General features: G+C 45.7%; 1 protein-coding gene across 1 annotated transcript in view; it reads left to right on the top strand.

Annotated features, from left to right (window-relative positions):
* The window catches only part of KIAA0232 (KIAA0232 ortholog), a 323,689-nt gene that overhangs the window by 61,890 nt on the left and 244,093 nt on the right, over positions 1 to 17,706 (top strand). The window contains 2 exon segments of the mRNA XM_030192183.1: positions 6,379 to 6,871; positions 8,987 to 9,127. Coding sequence (XP_030048043.1) covers positions 6,641 to 6,871; positions 8,987 to 9,127 — 372 coding nt within the window. The 5' untranslated portion in view covers positions 6,379 to 6,640.

The following is a 17,706-nucleotide window of genomic DNA, read 5'->3' as shown; positions in this document are numbered from 1 at the left end:
CCGGGGCGCTCTGCTGCGTTTTCTCAACGTGCCCGTTTTCAGCAGAGGAACTCTTTCGCTCGGACAATTGTTCCGCAGCAGCCGGGCCACGGCCAGGAGTTCAAGGGCGTCCTCCACAATGATGGGACGCCGGTCCACTCATCGATTCATGCAGTAGAGAGGTTATCTTTCCCTCTTTCTCGAGGAGTGGACCAAGATTTCTTTGGATCAGTGGGTCCTGGACCTGATCAGAGAAGGTTACCGATTGGAATTTATGGAGTCCCGATGCGGCACTGCCGTCAAATGGGTGGCGGTAGAGGAGACCTTGCAAGTCTTGCTGCACCTCCGAGCGGTGATTCCGGTGCCTCCTGCTGAACGCGGCTGTGGTCGCTACTCCATTTATTTTGTGATACCTCGAAAAGGCGGGTCTTTCAGACCAATCCTCGACTTACGGAGAGTCAACGAGGCCCTAAGAGTGCATCACTTTTGCATAGAAACCCTGCGCGCCGTCATTGTTGCAGTACAGCCAGGAGAGTTTCTCACGTCTCTGGATCTAAAAGAAGCGTATTTGCACATACCTATTTGGCCTCCACATCAGCGGTTTCTCCGGTTTGCGGTTTTGGGCCAACATTTCCAGTTTCGGGCCTTGCCTTTCGGCCTAGCCACAGCTCCCCGTACCTTTTCCAAGGTCATGATGGTGGTAGCTGCTTTTCTCAGGCGAGAGGGTATCAGAGAGCCGACTCACCACGACCAGAGTTATAACGGTTCTTCAGATTCTGGGCTGGGTGATCAATTTGCCAAAAAGTCACTTGACCCCCCCCCCCCCCTCGAGTATTTGGGGGTCCGATTCGACACGGCCTCGGGGTTCGTCTTTCTCCTCGACCACAGGCAATGCAAGCTTCAGAATCAGGTCCGTCTGCTCCTGCGGATGCCTCGCCCTCAAGCTTGGGACTTTGTTCATCACCTGGGATCGATGATGGCCACCATGGAGGTGGTTCCCTGGGCGAGAGCTCATATGAGGCTGCTGCAGATTGCTCTGCTCCAGCAATGGTCTCCGATTTCCCAGGAATACCAACGCAGACTAACGTGGCTCCCTGCGGCCCGGCTCAGTATGGATTGGTGGCTCTCCGACAGGATGCTGTGCCAGGGAATGCCGCTCGCACTTCCTTCTTGGTGCTTGGTGATAATGGATGCCTTTCGGGCTTAGGAGGTCATTGCCAGGGAAGCTTTGCTCAGGGTCAATGGACGCCCGTGGAAGAGGGGTGGTCCATCAATTGCTTGGAACTGAGAGTGATATTCCAGGCTCTTCTGGCCTTCCACAAGACTCTGGAGGGGCTTCCTGTCCGTGTTCTGTCAGACAATACGACAGCGGTGGCCTACATCAATCGCCAGGGCGGCACTCAGTGCAGGGCACTGGCCGCGGAGGCCGCTCAGATTTTCCTCTGGGCCATGCTCCACTTGCATCTGCTGTTCGCAGCTCACATAGCCGGTCAGAGCAACGTGCAGGCCGATTTCCTCAGCAGACATCAAATTGACCCGGTGGAATGGGAACTGGCAGAAGTTTTTCTTCAGATTTGTGCCAAATAGGGGACTCCTGGATTGGATCTAATGGCGTCGAGTTCAAATGCCAAAGTCCCTCGCTTTTTCAGCAGAAGAAGAGATCCTCGCTCGGTGGGGTTGGATGCACTGGCTCAACCCTGGCCGACGGGCCTCTTGTATGTGTTTCCTCTTTGGCCCTTGATAGGGCGAGTCCTCCTGCGGATTCGACAGCACCGAGGCTTGGTAATTCTCATCGCTCCAGATTGGCCAAGGCGTCCGTGGTATGCGGATCTCCGTCGGGTGCTGGTGGAGGCTCCTTTCCCTTTGCCTCTGGTGCCGAACCTATTGATTCAGGGTCCGGTGACGATGGAGGACCCCTGCCGATTTGGTCTTACGGCCTGGCTCTTGAGAGGGTGCAATTGAGAGACAAGGGCTACTCTAACAAGGTCATCTCTACTCTCTTGCAGGCCCGCAAGCGGTCTACCTCCGCAGCTTATGCTCTGATCTGGCGCAAGTTTGAGGCGTGGTGTGTTTCAAAGGCAATCACACCCACGCGGGCTACAGTCTCGCCGATACTGGACCTTTTGCAGGATGGCTTACAAAAAGGTCTGGCTTACAATTCCCTGCGAGTTCAAGAGGCAGCATTGGCATGCTTTCAAGGGAAAGTCTCTGGCTTGCCCCTTGCTGCGCATCCGGACATTGTCCAGTTTCTCAGAGGGGTGCTTCGGCTCCGTCCTCCCGTGCAGTCGCCGTGTCCGGCCTGGAACCTGGGGCTGATGTTGAAGGCTCTCCAGCGTTCGCCTTTCGAGCCGCTTAGGCGGGCTTCTGAGAAGGATGTGACTCAAGATAGTCTTTTTGGTGGCCATGGCATCGGCTAGATTCGTTTCTGAGCTTCAGGCGCTTTTCTGTCGGGATCCTTTTCTACAGTTCTCGGAGTCCGGGGTAATGGTACGGACAGTGCCTTCTTTCCTGCCTAAGGTGGTTTCAGCGTTTCATCTGAACCAGCCCATTTTTCTGCCTTCCTTTTCTAGGGAGGACTTTCCGGATTCCTTTGGGCAATTGCATCTTTTGGATGTCCGCAGGGCTCTGTTGCAGTATCTACAGATGTCAAATGACTTCTGATCACCTTTTTGTATTGATGGCAGGTCCTCGAGGCGGGGGTCTGGCGTCTAAGGCCACTATAGCCCGTTGGCTCAGGGAAGTCATTTTTTTCTGCGTATCTGCTTTCAGGATGGTCTCCTCCTGAAGCGTTTAAAGCGCATTCCAAGAGAGCGTTTTCCTCCTCTTGGGGGCTGAGACAGGTGTTCTTTCCCTTCATGAGATCTGTTGTGCGGCTACTTGGGCTTCTCAGCTCTCGTTTGTACGGCATTACAGGCTGGATGTTGCAGCGAATCAGGACACGCATTTTGGTGAGCAAGTACTTGCTCGCGGAGTTGCCTGTTCCCACCCTTCGTATGAGTGCTTTTATACATTCCATCAGTCAATGGATTCATCTGCTGTTGGTGACAAGGAAGGGAAAATTAGGTTCTTACTTTGGTAATTTTCTTTTCTTTAGTCAGCAGATGAATCCATGATCCCTCCCTGTCTGACTTTGTTTTTTTTTTTTTTCCCCAGATGTTTCATGCAGATATTGTAGCTCCTCGGGAGGAGGTGAAGACAAGATCTCAGAGTTTCTACATGCTGTTCTTATTGCAGGAGGTTGAGATCGTCCCTCCTTTGGTGGTTGTTCCGGTTCTGGGGCGTTTGTTCACTGTGAGGAAAGTTTGTTATGTTGCCTTTCTTATTCACGTTGCTTTGGAAATTTCATCTACTGAGGCAGAAGGGGCTGGCCGTCCAGAGTCACTGTGTCTTTGTGTTCTCTATCTCCACCTGCTGGTAGGCAGGTATAACCCATCAGTTAATGGATTCATCTGCTGTGACTAAAGGAAAGAAAATTACCAGGGTAAGAACCTAATTTGGAGTGGAGGAGTGGCCTAGTGGTTAGGGTGGTGGACTTTGGTCCTGGGGAACTGAGGAACTGAGTTCAATTCCCGGCACAGGCAGCTCCTTGTGACTCTGGGCAAGTCACTTAACCCTCCATTGCCCGCCGCATTGAGCCTGCCATGAGTGGGAAAGCGCGGGGTACAAACAATTTTCCCTTTTTTTTTTAAAGACCAGATACGCTAACCACAGTTGCCACATCCTCTGACGAGTTCCAGAGATTAACTATTCTTTGCGTGAAAAAATATTTCCTCCTATTTGTTTTAAAAGTATTCCCTCATAATTTTCATTGAGTGTCCCCTGATCTTTGTTCTATACACTATTCCACTGTCTTTTTTGAGATATGGTGATCAGAATTGAGCACACTGCTGAAAGTGAGGTTGCACTGTGGAAAGGGAAATGGGGCTTGATATACCACCTTTCTGAGGTTTTTGCAACTACATTCAAAGCGGTTTACATATATTCAGGTACTTCTTTTGTACCAGGGGCAATGGAGGTTAAGTGACTTGCCCAGAGTCACAAGGAGCTGCAGTGGGAATCAAACTCAGTTGAGCGACAGAGACATTATAATAATCTTGGTCTTATTTTGCATTCCTTTGCTAATAATTCCTAGAATCCTGTATGCTTTTTTGGCCACCGCCGCACACTGGGCAGAAGATTTCAGAATATTATCTACAATGACACCTAGATCTCTTTCTTGAGTTCTGACTCCTAAGGTGGACTCTCACATCTAATAACTATGATTTGGATTATTCTTCCCATTGTGCATCACTTTTCAGTTGTCCATATTAACTTTCATCTGCTATTTGGATGCCCAGTCTTCTAGCTTCCCAAGGTTTCCTTAAATTTTCCAGGTAGAACTTAGGAAATGTGTTTAACAGCGTTGTCAATGATGTGGTGGCCCAGTCACTCTCACTCCTGCAGGATATGCTGTTTTAACTCATTAGCATCTTACTGGTAATATCTATGTTGTAAGTTCCTTTAGTGCACTAGGTGACCATTGTTTTTTTCAGGGAACATTTTAAGAAACGTTTTTGCTCCATAACATTTTGTTTGTCAACATTTTACTATGCGCTTATCTTTTAGTGAAAAACCCATGATTTTCAAAGAAACTTATTTTTTATTATCTTTTTATAGGTCTATTATAGGTCTATTTGTGAGCCCAGTTTTATTATTGTACATCGTCATTTTTAGAGGGAAAGGGTCCTGTTATTTTGAAACATGGTGTACTTAAATATTTAGTAAAACAAAAAGTCCCCACTAAGTTGACTTTTCCATTCAAGTAGCCAAGTGATTGAACTGAAATATTTGGGAGGTTAGGGGAATCCTTAGACCCTTAGGTATACTAAACTGTAAATTGTTAATGCATCTTGTGCATTTAGGCAGCCCTGTTGAGATCAAAAGGATCTATTGACTAATAATGTATGTTAGTAAGTTGTGGCTCAGTTTAGTATAAAGTTACCCTCAGTAAGGGTGTAAGAGGCCTCTTAATATATGTGCATAAACTTCCTGGCCTATTGATATACATTGATTGCAGTCCATCTTGAGCCAGGTTGCCCAGGTAAAACGGAATATAAATGGCAATTTAAATGTTACTTAGTTTTAGTTTTATATGCATTTATATTGTATCTGAGTAAATGGTAACCCTTCCTCCAGTACTTCCTCTGGAATGGTTCTGCTCAGTTGGGATAATCCTAAGCCCGATCGGCTGCATTTGTACACTTCTATCCACATGCAGTCCTGGCATTTTTAAAAGAAGCCATTTCTGCCTATAAGCTTCTGTTTTATGTGCACAAATGGGTTTTAAAATTACCTCAGTGTGATTCAAATATCGTACAGAAACAAATTAAAATTTCCAAGCCTTGCTGCTACTCATTTGACATTCATTGTTACTAATGATTTTTATGAAACCTTTTTAGAAATTAATTGTGAGATTTATTTTTTTCATAAGTTTATGCCCCATGTCCTTAAGCATGATTGTCAGCCAAGGTGTAATTGTTTTGCTAGTAGATTTGGACTTGAAATTTGTTTTGTAATACACCTGCAAAAACCCACGTGGTTTAACATGAGGACAGTTTTTTAACTATAAAATGTTTTATATGCTTGTCCATACTTCAGTAGTGAAACTTTTTCTGCAGAGTTGGTCTCGCCCTCAAACAGTTCTGTATCTTTGAATATTTCCTTTGTGATGGGTGCCATTTTGCCTTTTCAAAATCTGTGATCTGGTTTTTAAAATGTTATAACACATACTACTTTATGTATAACTTTTGCCCTTTGGTGTAATGGCTGACTTTCATTTCATAGGATACCTTTTAAAATTTTCATTGGATGGTATGCTATGGCCAGGTTACTGCTTGCTAATAAGTGTCATAGTAATATTCCCCTCAGTATATACTGCTTCCTCTGAATTATAGCTCTGTCATGTAGGATTATTTTTGGTAGTAACTCAGCAGCATCCAGATTTATTTCGATGCATAATTAGAGGGTGCTGAGTAGGAAGCTTTTTAGGAACAAGGTGAATATTTCACCTGAAATGAAATAAAAGTAAGAGATCTTAGTGATTTTTTTAGTATTCCCTAACTGAATTGAGTAATAAACCTTCTGATGTTTAATCTGGTCTTGTTTATCCCAGCTAAATCAAGAGTGTAATGCATTAAAAAAATAACCTAATATTTTCATTACATAGCGGTACATTTTTTTCTTTCCCTGAAACAGCCCTAGACCTAAAATATGTCCCCTTAGTTCTTTAAGTACAAAGATCCCATTAAAGGGGATTGGAGGGCTTTTTTTTTTTTTTTTATAAAGGTCCTTTTAGAGTGTTTGTTAATTTTCATTTATGCTTTTGGCTATACAACTTTTGTTATCTTTCTCCCCTTGTAGGTTCTCCTGAAGAGGTTATTCTGGCCTCGGTGTGAAAGTAAGGTAGAAAAACACATCTACATGTGTTTGCTACTTGTCAGTTTAATCAGTGGTTATGCGAAGAGCCAAGTTCATCTCTAGACAACTAACTGCCAGCAATATAAATGATTATTCTAGGAAGAAAGCTTCTCTCCATCTTACTGGAGTGAAAATCTCCAGATACTGACGGAATATCAGCAGCAGGAAATGCTTCACGTCTTAAGGATGTCAACCACCTAGATTCATGCGCACTATCTGTACAGTTGTTGTGGATGGTTTGCCATCTGAAGGCTCCTCAAGCTCTTATCCAGGCCCTGATTCTGTTTCTGAAATGTCAATGCTTCGTGCTTTGGACCCAGTACAGACCTGGCTGGGACAAGAGCTGGAGAAGTGTGGTATTGATGCCATGATTTACACTAGATATGTCCTGAGTCTCCTCCTGCATGATAGCTATGACAACGACCTACAAGAACAGGTATTTACTTGATTTTAAATGTTGTAAAGTGAACGTGCCTGTGTTTTGTTGAAATCTAGTAAACTTGTGGTTTGTGATCAGATTGGATATCCCTTGTATTTCTGATATTTTTTTTCTCTTCCCTTGGCCTGTTTCTGCAAACCTACTCTACCACACAAGCCTTAACATGAGATGAATTGAGTTGGGGATCATGAGGGTTTTTGTGACTGTGGTCCCAGATTATCAGAAATATTGGCATGGTGTTGTATCTTGTCCCTATTTGCAAACATTTATTCCATCCTGATAAAAGGCTGCATATATTTCCACAATGTTGTAGATAAAAGAAAAAGCCTATTTAGTCTGTTGCACAGGGGTGTAATGTGCCCTTTTTTGTGAAGTCTCTGGGTATCTTCTCTCAACTACTGCCAGCCGGAGAAAGAGAGACAAGATGATGCTCTCTTTAGTTATGCTGGTCCCAACAATTTGTACTCCTTATAGAAATGGATTCCAATTGCATTGTCCTTATGCATATGTATGTAATAAGGTGCTATGGTAATAGGTTAGAGGGGCACAAGTAAACGCCTTGAATCAGCCCTTTATATTTAATGCAGTGCAGCTAACCTGACATTAACAAATCAACTTTGTTGTTTTCTTTGGGGTTTGAAGCTGTGGTTTTAATTTCAAAGTTAAAATTAGAAAACTTTCATCAGAGTGGTTATTCTTTAATCATAATTGTTTTATTAGTATAATTTTCCTTTCGAAATTCAGTCAAACTTTTATTCTATATAATCTCATCCATCTACCAGCAGGTGGAGATAGAGATCACTGAACTGAAGTGGTACATGTGACATCATGCTCCTGTCCAGTCAGTATTCTCTATCTCAAGCAGGCGGATGGAAGTTTTCCTTCATGCTTCTGGTTTCATGGATGCTGGTTCTTCGTGCTATCCCAAGCTCAGTGTAGCCTTGGGTGTACAGCTGTTCAGTGGCGACGTTAGGTGTATACCTGGTTACCACATGTCCCTTCCCCACCCTCCCTTCTGCTCTTGCCTTATTTCTCCTCCCAAGTTTAAAAAAAAAAAAAAGGAGCAGGACCTTGTGAGGCAGGTCCTAGGCAGAGTTTGTTGAGGTGAGTAGTATTAGACCTCCCTTCCACAGAACCCTTGACCAAGGGCACAGATAAGTGCGTTTTCATTGCCTGTTTAAAAAAAAAAAAAAAAACCACCACGTGACGCGGATCTCATCAAACCCTGCTCTCACTGCAGTAAGCGGAGAGCAGCTTCGGGGCAGTGTTTAGCATGTGGCACCGGGAACCCGATATTGGAGGAGACTGGTTATGTGGAACCTTCGGTGGTTTCCCACACTTTGGATGTGCTGTCTGTAGAGTTTGCTGCCCTGGCAGCAATTTTGCAGTGCAAGTCTAGCATAGCGCTTCCAGCTGTATCTGCTTTGGAGCTTTGTCCTGCAAGCATGCAGTCCCCAGCATTCTGTAGAGTTTGCTGCCCTGGCAACAATTTTGCAGCGCAAGTCTAGCATAGCGCTTCCAGCTGTATTTGCTTTGGAGATTTGTCCTGCAAGCATGCAGTCCCCAGCAGACCCGTTCGGGTTCCCTGCAGGGGGAGGGCCAGGTGATGCATTTTCACCCGATTTTATTTTACTGTTGCATAAAGCTTACCTGTTAAGGCAATCAGGCCAGGGATCCAGTGCTTCTATTCAGGGGGCCAATTTAGCTCAGTGCTGTAGTTCCTCAGCTCAGCCTTCCCGAGAATCAAACACCTAAGTGTTGACGGTGCACATCTATTTCTGACGGGGACTCTCTGGCTCCCTAATCCCCACCATTGTCTGAGGGAGGGATCTCTGGGGTGACCATTTCTCTGCAGGCGCAGTTGGATTTGGAGGAGGGAGCTATCCGAACAGAGGAGATGAATGATCTTGCTGTGGTCCACATTTTTCATAGGGAGGAACTTGCTCCCTTTATCACCAAGGCCCTGGATATTGTATCTCCAGATAACCTACTCCGGCTACTTTCAGTCCTAAGATGGCCAGCACTAGGCGGTTGCATAGGTCCTTCCCAATTCAGGAGGCTATGCAGGCAATTATTTCTGCTCAGTGGGATGCTCCCTTATCTCCATTACAGGTTGCGAAGGTTATGGCTAGACTTTACCCCATGGCCCCTGCAGAACTGGAGAAGCTCTGTACTCCTACAGTGGATTCGCTGGTGACAGCTGTCACCAAGATCATCACCCTACCTGTTGAGGGAGGGTTGGCTTTGAAAGATGTACAGGATTGGAGGTTAGAGACTGCCCTTAAGTTGTCCTTTGAAGTAGCAGCTCTTTCTTTGCAGGTGACTGTCTGTAGTTCCTACACTGTGCAAGGATGTCTCAGTTGCTTACAGATGCCATTCCAGGGGCCGAGGCTCCACTACCCACCCAGTTACCAGACGTGGCAACTGGTCTGGCTTATCTAGCGGATTCTTTATATGATTTGCTTTGGTGAAATAGATGTCGCTAGCAGTTGTGGCCAGGTGTTTTGTTGTGGCTCTGTCATTGGGCAGCGGACTTGGCGTCCATGCAGCAGTTCGTTAAGCTGCCATTCAAGGGCAAACTGTTATTTGGGGAGGACCTCGAAGGTGGACAAGGACCTGGGAGATTTTCAAGTCTCAGCGCTTGCCGGAGGACAAGACCAAACCTTCTCTGCACTCAGGGTCCACTCACAATTGCTTTCGGGATGCCCGCCATTATTGTCCGGGGTGTACTTCTCTATCTCAACTGTCGTGCTTTCCCTCTAGACAGCCCTTTTGGTCGGATAAAAGGAACTTGCCCTCTTATAACCATACCCTCTCCAATGCCCGTCCTGCTTAATGATGGGGCACTGGGCCACTCCTCCATTCCAATTTGGGGACAGCTGTCCCTGTTTCTATAGGAGTGGGCCTGGATCGCCATGGACCGGTGGGTCATCATCATTATTCGAGAAGGTTACAAGTTAGAATTATGTGCTCTCGTCACAGATTTTCTTGGAATCCCCTTGTGGCAACTCTTTCAAAAGGGCGGTATTCGTGCGACACTTCTAAAGTTAAGGGGCATGGGAGCAGTAGTTCCGGTCTCTCTGGTACAGCAGTGATCCGATTGGTATTCCATTTATTTTGTGGTGCCCAAAATGAAAGGGTACCTCAGTTCGCAACCTCTAGAGGGGTCAACCAGTTTTTGAAAGTTTGGCATTTCTGCATGGAAATGCGCTCGGTGATTGCTTGCTAAAGTCTCCAATGATCTGTTCCTGGCCAGATCCAAAGGTCTCTATTCTATCCTCATCCTTCTTGATCTGTCTGCTGCTTTTGACACTTGATCACAGCCTACTCCTTGATACGATGTCCTCACTTGGATTTCAGGACTCTGTTCTTTTCTGGTTTTCTTATCTCTCCCAGCTTACCTTTAGTGGATCCTCCTCTACTTCTATCCCACTGTCAGTTGGTGTACCTCAGGGATCTGTCCTGGGACCTCTTCTTTTCTCTATCTATACTTCTTCCTTTGTTACTCTGATCTCATCCCATGGTTTTCAGTATCATCTTTATGCAGATGACTCCCAGATCTACCTCTCCACACCAGAAATCTCAGCCGAAATCCAAGCCAAAGTATCAGCCTGCCTGTGTGACATTGCTGCCTGGATGTCTCAAGACCATCTGAAATTAAACGTGACCAAGACTAAGTTTCTCATCTTCCCCCCAAACCAACCTCTCCTCCTCCCCCATTCTCTATATCTGTGGATAACTCTCATCCTTCCTGTCTCCTCAGCTCGTAACCTTGGGGTCATCTTCGACTCATCCCTCTCCTTCTCTGCATATATTCAACAGACTGCTAAAACATGTTTTCTTTCTCTATAATATCAGCTAAATTCGCCCTTTTCTTTCTGAGCACACCACCAGAACCCTCATCCACACTCTCATCACCTCTCGCTTAGACTATTGCAACTTGCTTCTCACAGGTCTCCCACTTAGCCATCTCTCTCCTCTTCAATCTGTTCAAAATTCTGCTGCACGACTAATATTCCTCCAGTGTCGTTATGCTCATATTAGCCCTCTCCTCCAGTCACTTCACTAGCTTCCTATCCGTTTCCGCATACAGTTCAAACTCCTCTTATTGACCTATAAGTACATTCACTCTGCAGCTCCTCAGTACCTCTCCACTCTCATCTCTCCCTACATTCCTCCCCGGGAACTCCGTTCACTGGGTAAATCTCTCTTATCTGCACCCTTCTCCTCCACTGCTAACTCCAGACTCCGTTCCTTTTATCTTGTTGCACCATATGCCTGGAATAGACTTCCTGAGCCGGTATGTCAAGCTCCATCTCTGTCCGTCTTCAAATCTAAGCTAAAAGCCCACCTTTTTTATGCTGCTTTTAACTCCTAACCCTTATTCACTTGTTCAGAACCCTTATTTTATCATTCTCACTTCAATATTCCCTTATCTCTTGTTTGTCCTGTTTGTCCTAATTAGATTGTAAACTCTGTCGAGCAGGGACTGTCTCTTCATGTTCAAGTGTACAGCCCTGCGTACGTCTAGTAGCGCTATAGAAATAAGTACTAGTAGTAGATTGCAGCAGTGCAACAAGGCATATTTCTCACGGCCTTGGACTCTCAAAGAAGTGTATCTCTACATTCCCATTTGGTGGCTTCACCACAAGTTCCTGTGATCTGCAGTGCTCGGGCAGCACTTCCAATTTCAAGTGCTACCCTTCAGCCTAGCCATGGCGCATCGTAGCTTCTCCAATGTCATGGTGGTCGTGGCTGACTTTCTACAGAAGTAAGGCATTCAGGTCCATCCTTACCTGGATGATTGGCTCATCAGGGCACCATTGGCGCAGGAGAGCGCACAGGCCACCTCCCAGGTTATCTTGCTGCTACATTCCTTGGGATGGATCATCAGTTTTCCCAAGAGCCACTTTGTACCCACACAAGTATTGGAGTACTTGGGATTGCGGACTGATACGAGTTGAGGCCAAGTGTTCTTGCTGCAACACCGATGTATGAAGCTGCAATTGCAGGTCCATGCTCTTCAGAGCCCTTAGATTACGTTCAGGTCCTGGGGTCTGGATGTGGTGCCGTGGGCGAGGGTGCCTATGTGGCCATTGCAGTAGTCCTTTTTAAAATATTGGTCTCCGATGTTTCAGTTTTATCATCTGTGTCTCTGGACTCCGGTGGTCCATCAAAGCATGCAGTGGTGGCTTCTCAAGGCCAGCCTGCTGGGAACTTCACGATGAACGATTATGACGGATGCAAGCCTCTCGGGTGAGAGACTCACTGTCTCTAACTCAGGTGGCACAAGGTCTATGGTCTCCGGAGGAGTCGCAGTGGCCCATCAATCATCTGGAGCTTTGAGCAGTTCACCTGTCCTTGCTTGTATTTCTTCCTCTGGTGGAGGGTAAGCCATTTCAAGTGTTCTCTGGCAACATGACGACCGTGGTTTACATTAGCAGGCAAGGGGGCATGCGCAGCGCAGATCTTGTGCACAAATCTGTTACTGCTTCAGTTTGCAGAGTCTCACTTAACAGCTGCTGTCAGCAGCCTATATTGTGGAATGTGAATGTTCAGGCGGACTAACTCAGCAGACATCCTTGGACCAAGGAGAATGGGAGCTGGCGGAATTGGCATTTTGGCAAATCACGCGCTGATGGGGGTCGTAAGTTGTGGATTTCAATGCAACTCATCGCAATGCAAAGGCCCCTTGGTTCTTCAGCAGACAGAGGGAGTTCAGTTCGGAAGGGATCGATGCTCTTCTTCAGCCTTGGCCCACAGAGGTACTCCTTTATCCATTCTTCCCCCCCCCCCCCCCCCCCCCAATGATAGGCAGGGTGCTCCATCAAGCTCGGTCCCACCCTGGGCAGGTAATCCTGGTGGCTGTGGATTGGCCACGTTGCCCGTGGTATGCAGACCTAATTCGATTGCAGATCCTGTTCCTCTGCCAGCTCTACCTGAACAAGGACCTATTCAAATTGAGGATCCCTCCTGCTTTGTTCTTAAGGCCTGGCTATTGAGTGGGCGAAGCTAAGAGAGGTTATTCTTCACAGGTTATTGCTACTGTTCTTCAGGCAAAAAAGCAGTCTACCTCAACTACTTATGCCCGGGTGTGGCAAGTTTTTGAATTCTGGTGTGCAGTATCTCCTTTTCAGGCCTCTTTAACAGATTTTAGCCTTCCTGCAGGATGGTCTTAAGCATGGTCTGGCATACAATTCCTACGGGCTCAGATTGCGGCATTGGCATGTTATTGAGGGCACCTTTTGAATTCTTCCTTTGTGACACACCTGGATGTGGTATGTTTTTTGAAAGGAGTAAATTGGCTTAAGCCTCCAATTAGATCTGTGTCTGGAATGGACCTTCAACCTGGTATTGCGGGCCCTTAAAGCGCAGTAAAGCGCAGTTTGAGCTGTTGTGCAGGGATACTTTGGAGTATCTCACACTGAAGACTTTTTCTCGCCGCCATTGATATATCACGATGAGTGTTTGAGCTCCAGACACGTCAGGAACCTTTCTTCCGCTTTTTCCTGGAGGGAGTTAAAGTACATACCGTTCCCTCTTTTCATCCTAATCCTTTCATCTGTCAGCTGTTTTTACTGTCTTTTTTAGAAAAGAGGCTTACTCTTGAGAATTGTGTTGGCATATGTGCTAGCGGGTCATCAGGCCTCGGGAGTGTTGCGAGCGCATTCTAAAAGTGCCGTGGCGACCTTGACATTCTGCTCATGGCTGACCCCTTTCACCTGCAGCTTGTTCCAGATCTCCTATGTCAGGGTCTGATGCCCATGGAGGAATCCTACCGCTTTGGTCTTATAGCCCGGCTCTTGAGTGGTCACGTTTGAGAAAGAAGAGCACGTGGAGAGGGTTGTTTTGAGCTTGGGCCCCCCTCCATTCCCCGCCCCCCCCCCCCCCTGGATCGGGACGTACGAAGACGTCCAAATCAAAACTTTTTGGATGTCCCTCCCTCCAGGTCTCTCTCGGCCACTCCCAGTGCGTTTAGCTGATAGTGGTAACAGCTAAATGTGCTGTGATTGGCTGAGAGAGACCTGGAGGGAGGGACATCCAAAAAGTTTTGATTTGGACGTCCTCACACGTCCCGATCTTGTGGGGGGGGGGGGGGGGGGAGGCAGAAGCTCGGAGGGGACTGTTGAGAGAATTGTGATTGTGGTCAGTTTAGGCAGGTAAGAAAAACAGGAACATCTTTTTTTTTTTTTTTTTTTTTTCTTCAGAGAAGTCCTTTCTAATTGCATATAAGAAAAACACGTCCAAGAAGGACGCCCATCACAAAAGCTGCAGGAAGACGTCCAGCTCGTGTTAGACGTCCCTGACGAGCACTTGGATGTTCTTTTTTTTTTTTTTTCCTTTCGATTCCCTCGCAGCACCACCCTGTGTGGGGACAGCAGAATCCGAGGCACACAAACCCCACAAACTACCTAGATTTCCAGGGGACAAGACAAATAAGCAGCGTAGGAAGAGAGAGCATCCTCGTAGACCCGTCTGATCGCTGCTTCCCGTGAGTGTTTTGGAGTGAGAGCAGAGTAGTAGCCCTTCACTTAAGCTGCAAACATCCAAGTGCTCGTCATGGACGTCCTTTTTTTTTGTTTTTGTGAGTGAAGGACGTCCCTGATGAGCACTATTTTTTTTTTTTTTGCTTCTGATTCCCTCACATCAGCCCCAACGAGAGGTGCAGACCTCCCGTTAGGGTTTCCATGGTAAGGGAATCAGAAAATGGTAGTGCATCTCATTACAATATGATTTATACACATTGGGGTACTAATTTGCTCATCTGCATTCCGTTTTCATTAGCTGCTACCGTGATCGGAAAATGGCTCGGAGAAGCCACTGTTTACTACTTGCTTGTTAAGTTTAGTGCATCTGGCCCTTAGTCTTTGACCTATCCTCCCTATCTCACCATGCACTTGTTTTCTGTGTATTATATCAACATTCCAGAAGAACTGCAGTCTTCAGGACCTAGAATAGAGGCATGCTTGGAATACTGCCTTTTTAAATTTGGGCAGCGTACAGTTAATAGCGGTGCCTGACTGGCTTGAATTCAGATGCTGCTTGTTCAAATGTGGTTGAGTCCTTATTGTAAGGCATGATAAGTGCTACCTTACGATAAGGGGGAATAAAAAGAGAGAGAAAAGCAAGCATCATTAACTAGTTGCCATAGTGTACAAACCCTTTTCTCATAGTTTTAAACTGAAACCTGTTCTAGAGGTAGAAACTAAACAGCCAAAAACTCTTGTTCTAAAAGGCAGTTATTTTCTGCTCCTTGGCTGCTGGAGAGGTAACTCATCCAGCGACCTCAATTAAGTGTTAATTAAGGTGTGGGGATGTAGAATATTTGCTTAGGTTGCTGAGTCAGCTTCAAAGAGCCTGTTTAAAAAAAGGCCCCTTAGATTCAAAACTATATAAAGAAGAAAGGTCCCACTGAACTTTCTTTCTGAGACGTTCCAAGAGAAGAATTTTGCTTTGTGCTTTGGGAACTTAAGATTGGGTTTTAAAGGAGGAATTGTAGGTTAGTGTTAGGCAAAATAAAAATATAAAAAGCAATTTTATCAACTAATCTCCATAGTCTTTTCCACTTAGTTTTAAAAACTTTGTACCACGGCATTAACAGAATCTAGCAGGCACAGCAGGATCTAGTTTAGTCTTCCCACCCACCCCTAGGACAACTCTTCATTTATAGTTACTGTAATTAGGGTAACAAGCAAGGAGTGCTCTTAACAGAGTTTTAAATACATTTCATTACCATCTAAGAAGGAAACAATAAATCATACAATATACTATATAAATTTATATTAGACTAATATCCTTAATACTGTATCAGGTTTTAAATTATTGAAAAACTCAAAACACTAAGATGGAGTCAGCAGTCCAGCAGCGAGAGGGGTGCTATCCAGTCTTTTGCATTGAGTGTCACATGTATGATTATCTCCCAGTTGGTGAGATGTCATATGTGTGTGCCCGATGCAAAGAGCTCCTAGCTCTCAGAGAACGTGTCCATTCTCTTGAGGCTAGAGTAGCAGACTTGGTGGAGCTAAGGGAGACAGAGAGGTACATAGAGGAGACCTACAGGGATGTTGTAGAGAAGTCCCACCTCCAGTCTGGTAGCCTCTGTGCTACCTTGGAGGAGGGAGGTCTCCTAGAAGGAGAGCATCACCCTGGTGAAGTAGGAACTACTCCTGTAGATAGGACCTGCCCACCAGGGGATGTACTATCCTCTCGCACTGAGGATATGTTTCCAAGTGCTGCCCAGGAAGAAAGGTTAGGACAGCTGTTGTAGTTGGTGATTTGATCATTAGGCATATAGATAGCTGGGTGGCTGGTGGACGTGAGGATCGCCTGGTGACTTGCCTGTCTGGTGCGAAGGTGGCAGACCTTATGTGTCACCTAGATAGGATTTTAAATAGTGCTGGGGAGGATCTGGCTGTCTTGGTACATGTGGGTACCAGTGACATAGGAAAAGTGGGAGAGAGGTTCTGGAAGCCAAATTTAGGCTCTTAGGTAGAAAGCTCAAATCCGGATCCTCTAGGGTAGCATTTTCTGAAATGCTACCCGTTCCACTCACAGGGCCCAAGAGACAGGCAGAACTCCGGCGTCTCAATGCGTGGGTGAGATGATGGTGCAGGGAGGAGGATTTTAGATTTGTTAGGAACTGGGCAACATTCTGGGGAAGGGGGAGCCTATTCCGAAAGGATGGGCTCCACCTTAACCAAGGTGGGACCAGGCTGCTGCCGTCGACAATTAAAAAGGAGATAGAGCAGCTTTTAAACTAAGAAGGAAGGCCGACAGTCGCTCAAAAGTGCATGGTTCAGAATAAGGTATCTTCCAAAGATATCACCAAAACAGGGAAGGTAAGGTATTCTGATAGTGAGGTTGCAAAAGAGACCGTAGTAGATCGGGTGTCCTGAAATAAAAATCAGACAAAAGATTGCAAATTAATATTGTCACGTACTGAGCATGTTGTAAATAGGAACAACAAACATAGTTTGAAATGTCTATATGCGAATGCCAGGAGCCTAAGAAATAAGATGGGAGAGTTAGAATATAGAATATATTGCACTAAATGAAAAGTTAGATATAATAGGCATCTCTGAGACCTGGTGGAAGGAGGCTAACCAGTGGGACACTGTCATACAGGGGTGCAAATTATATCGTAGTGATAGGGTGGATCGAATTGGTGGAGGGGTAGCATTGTATATTAACGAGAGCCTTGAATCAAATAGATTGAAAATTCTGCAGGAAACAAAACACTTCTTGGAATCACTGTGGATTGAAATTTCATGTGTAAAGGAGAAAAGGATAGTGATAGGAGTGTACTACTATCCGCCTGGCCAGGATGAACAGACAGATGCAGAAATGTTAAAGGAAATTAGGGACGCTAACAAACTGGGCAACACAATAATAATGGGTGATTTCAATTACCCTGATATTGACTGGATAAATGTAACATCGGGGCACACTAGGGAGGTAAAATTCCTTGATGAAATCAAGAACATCTTTATGGAGCAGCTGGTACAGGAGCCGACGAGAGGAGGAAAAATTGTAGACCTAGTCCTTAGTGGAGCGCATGATCTAGTGTTGGAGGTAATGGTGCTGGGGCCGCTTGATAACATTGATCATAATATGATCGGATTTGATATTAGCTTTGAAGTAAGTATACATAGGAAATCAAATACATTAGCGTTTAACTTTAAAAAAGGAGACTATGATAAAATGAGAAGAACGGTGAAAAAAAAAACTGAGGAGCGACTGCGAGGGTCAAAAATTTACATCAGGCGTGGATGCTGTTCAAAAACACCCCAAGTATATTCTGCGTATTAAAAAAGGAGGACGGAAGACCAAAC

Source organism: Microcaecilia unicolor, chromosome 2 (genome assembly GCF_901765095.1).
Source record: "Microcaecilia unicolor chromosome 2, aMicUni1.1, whole genome shotgun sequence".
In the NCBI taxonomy this organism is placed as follows: Eukaryota; Metazoa; Chordata; class Amphibia; order Gymnophiona; family Siphonopidae; genus Microcaecilia; species Microcaecilia unicolor.
Note: the sequence above shows the minus strand (reverse complement) of the source record. Positions and strands in the feature narration are given on the sequence as shown.